Source organism: Chiloscyllium plagiosum, chromosome 45, assembly GCF_004010195.1.
Source record: "Chiloscyllium plagiosum isolate BGI_BamShark_2017 chromosome 45, ASM401019v2, whole genome shotgun sequence".
Classification (NCBI taxonomy): Eukaryota; Metazoa; Chordata; class Chondrichthyes; order Orectolobiformes; family Hemiscylliidae; genus Chiloscyllium; species Chiloscyllium plagiosum.
In genome coordinates this window covers 3,649,521-3,653,146 of record NC_057754.1, presented here as the reverse complement: position 1 = coordinate 3,653,146, position 3,626 = coordinate 3,649,521, and the positions used below count along the sequence as shown (strand labels likewise).

At 48.6% G+C, this 3,626-nt stretch overlaps 1 protein-coding gene and 1 long non-coding RNA gene across 2 annotated transcripts in view; both read left to right on the top strand.

The window, feature by feature from the left end:
* LOC122543987 (U4/U6.U5 tri-snRNP-associated protein 1-like) overlaps positions 1-3,626 on the top strand; it is a gene marked incomplete at its 5' end in the record, with an annotated part of 27,066 nt that overhangs the window by 18,997 nt on the left and 4,443 nt on the right. Inside the window, one exon of the mRNA XM_043682996.1 lies at positions 613-738. Within this exon, the coding sequence (XP_043538931.1) occupies positions 613-738 (126 nt within the window). The remainder of the gene's footprint in view (positions 1-612; positions 739-3,626) is intronic.
* Positions 279-1,680, top strand: LOC122543836. Its single transcript, XR_006310141.1, has 2 exons — positions 279-734; positions 1,495-1,680. It is a non-coding gene; the product is annotated as an uncharacterized LOC122543836 (long non-coding RNA).

Genomic DNA, 3,626 nt, shown 5'->3' with positions numbered 1-3,626 from the left:
TTGGCCCATATCCCTCCAAACCCTTCCTATTCATATACCCACCCAGATGCCTTTTAAATATTGTCATTGTACCAGCCTCCACCACTTCCTCTGGCAGCTCGTTCCATACACACAGCATACTCTGGTGAAAAAGTATACCCACCCAGATGCCTTTTAAATATTGTCATTGTACCAGCCTCCACCACTTCCTCTGGCAGCTCGTTCCATACACACAGCATACTCTGTGTGAAAAAGTTGTCCCTTAGGTTGAGGGCAAAAGGTATAAAAGGGAACTAAGTCCTCTAGTTCTGGATTCGCCCACCCCAGGGAAAAGACCCTATGGTGTAGTTTTTAAGGGAACGAGCAGGAGGCTTTGAGGAATTGTTTCACCCAGAGGTATCTGGAACTCACTGCCTGAAAGGATATTGAGATGGGCTGTTGAAGCACCACAGCGCACAAGGCTGAGGGGAGAAACGCTGGATTGAAATGGACGGTTGCCAGTTGGTACAGACATGACAGGCTAAAGGGCCTTTTCCCATGCTGCGGAAAGCCCACTGGAACCTGCCTATCCAGCAGGCCATCCCTTTGTGTTTTGTGTTCACCCCCACTTTCTTGTGTTTGTGCTCGTTTTAGCTGCTGAGAAAGATGAGTTCGAGTGACACACCGCTGGGAACCGTGGCCCTCCTGCAGGAGAAGCAGAAAGCACAGAAAACACCTTACATCGTCCTCAGTGGGAGCGGGAAGAGCATGAACGTGTACGTGAGCTGGGGCGAGGGAGGGCTGCTGCTGCTGCGATCTTTGTTTCTGAAAGACTTATATTTTAAGGATGGATACAGGGTCATTGGGTGTTTATTTGACTGGTCCCTGCGAGAGGCTGAGTCAATTTTATTCATTCATTCATTCAAGGGATGACAGTGTCACTGGCTGGGCTCAGCATTTATTGCCCCATCCCTAATTGCCCAGAGGAGCAGTTAAGAGCTAGCCCCATTGCTGTGGGTCTGGAGTCATCCTCAAGGACATTGGTGAACCAGATGGGTTCTCCTGACTATCACCAATGGTCAGTATTAGACTTTGTAATTCCAGAATTTTTTTTTATTGAATTCAAATCCCACCATCTGCTGCGCCAGGATTTGAACCCAGGTCCCCACCTGGGATGCGCAGTTCAGCATAAATACCACTAGGCCATTGCCTCCCCCATTGGCTGGATATCTTGACATTCAGGAGAATGGGAGGCGATAGTGTTGGGATTCTGAAGGGGCTGCTGGGGGGGGGGGGGCATTCAGTCATAGAAGAGGAGACGTTTCTCCACTCAGGGTGGTGAACCTGTACAATTCTCTCTCCTCCACCCCACAGTCTGTGGACGCTTCTCCATTTGAATATGTTTAAGGCTGGGATTAGGTCTTTGGTCTCTCTGGGTGGGGAGGGGGGAAATGAAGTTGAGGGACTGGACAGTCTGCAGCAGCATGATTGGACAGTTAGTGTGTGTGAATCTGACAGTCTCCTTTTCTCTTACAGAAACACCATAACGAAATGAGACTCCTGGACCCAAGGACTGGACTTTGGCACCGATGTGGGAGGGGGTTAGGGTTCCTTTTACAGCAGGGAAGGGAAAAGATTTGGTCACTGGCTAGATCTTGCTGTTCTATTTACTCTTGAACTTTTCTTCTGTACATTAATAAAGAGACTTTTTTTTTCCCTTTTTCTTGACATTGTGTTTCATCCAACTGTCCTGTGGATATTCACCAGAGCTGGGCTGGGGGGGGGGGGAAAACTGCAGAATGTGACTCTGATCTCAGTGATACAGAAAATTGCTGGGATGGCCTTAGTTGATTTGCGGGTAACCCTGGAGAGAAATCACAAAACATTACCTCTGATTTCTCTCCACTGCTGCTGCCAGACTAGGCCAGCAATTTTACAGCATCCACTGTTCTTTCTGTACTGATTGCAAGGGTGAAAGGTACACGTAGGGAAACCACCTTCAAGCTGAAATCTCTCACTGTAAGAACTGGGTCAAGGGGATGGTGTTAGAATCATGTCTTTCCTCTTGCTAGCTCTGTAACCACAGTGAAGTGGCAGCCACATCAACACACTCCTGCCTTTCCCTTACATTACAATTCATCAAACAGCACAAAATGCTCCACATCTCAGAATATTTATTCAAATATGCACGGTATTCTGTATTCCCCACCTCCAGGATGTAAGACACCTCCACCCTCACACAGTGTATCCAGTGCGTCACTAAGTGACGGGCAGATAAAGTCTCAAGTTGGTCAGATGGGGTGTGCACAAAAAATAAAAACAAACTACCACAGGACAGAGTCATCTGTCCCATTTACCCTCCTTCCCCACAATCGCCAGACTGTCATCGGCCTCAAGATGACTTTTTTGGGGTAGAGGGGAAAGTAATGAACAGGGACGGACTGGCTGGCCAAAGTCACTGGGAGAGGGTGGAGCTGCCTGACAATGTATTAAATGACACTGCCAGCCTGCTGCAGGAAGAGGTTTTAAAATAGATAGATACAACACACTGAGGGGGGCAAGGTGCATGGAAGAATGTCCATTCTTTGTCCCCAGAGCACATGCTCTTTCCAGTCTTTGAGCAGAAATGATCCTTTATGTGCCTGCAGTTATGAAGCTACCACTTGCTGTTGTAACCTCTAGACTCCCTGCTGCTCCTCCTCCTCCTCATCGTCCTCACTCTCCGAATACTCGTAATTCCTTCGGTTTGTGTTGACAAACAAGTTGCTGTCATCTTCAGAATCCTCCTCAGACTCCTCTTCTGAGCCCCGGTTACTTCCATCTTTCTTTGTGTTACTAGAGAGAGGGTGGGGGAGAGAGAGCGCACACCTTCTTTAGCTCCAGCTCTCAGTGAAATATACTCAAGGAGTTTCATTCTAGAACAAAGCAGGACACTGATCCACAGTGTGAGATAGTAAAGAGAGTAAAGCAGAGGGATTTAGGGAAGGAATTGCAGAGTTATACAGAAAGACAGGGGTGTCAGGGCTAGAGAAAGTTCACACATAGGGAGAGGTGTAGGGGAGGGCAGGAGGTGACAGACAGGGAAGGATGTAGAAGCTGGAGTGGATACGGAGATAGAGTGGATGAGACTACATGGTGTAGAGAAATACAAGTGAGGAGTTTTAAAAACTGGGGGGGGGGGGGGAAATCTCCCAACCAGAGAGCCAATGCAGGCCAACACAAAGATTAATGTGACGCAGTGCCAGTAAAATGCTGGCAGCAGGGTTTTGTACCAAAGGATAGGGGATGCATCAGAACAGTCCATTCTGCACGGGGCTGAAATCAGGGGAACCAACTGCTCATTGTCTGCTAAGCCCTCACAGACACACCAGCACAAACATTGATCAGGCAAAGAGATTCCCCAACCCCTGCCTGTGCTCAGTGTGCTGCAGTTTATTCTGTTTATCTGTGTCCTCACCCCCCCCACAGCAGCCAGACACACACACACAGTTGCAGCTGAGTGAAAGGACAGAGGAGATTCTTGGTGGTGCCTAGAGGCGGTAGAGAGCACAGGCATTGTCCCTCTCACACTGTTGGTATTGCTGCCTGGTGGGATGGATTGAGAGCAGACTCACCTCTCAGGGTACTCTGTCGCTGGCTCACAGAAGCTAGCAGGCCTGCAAGGTTAG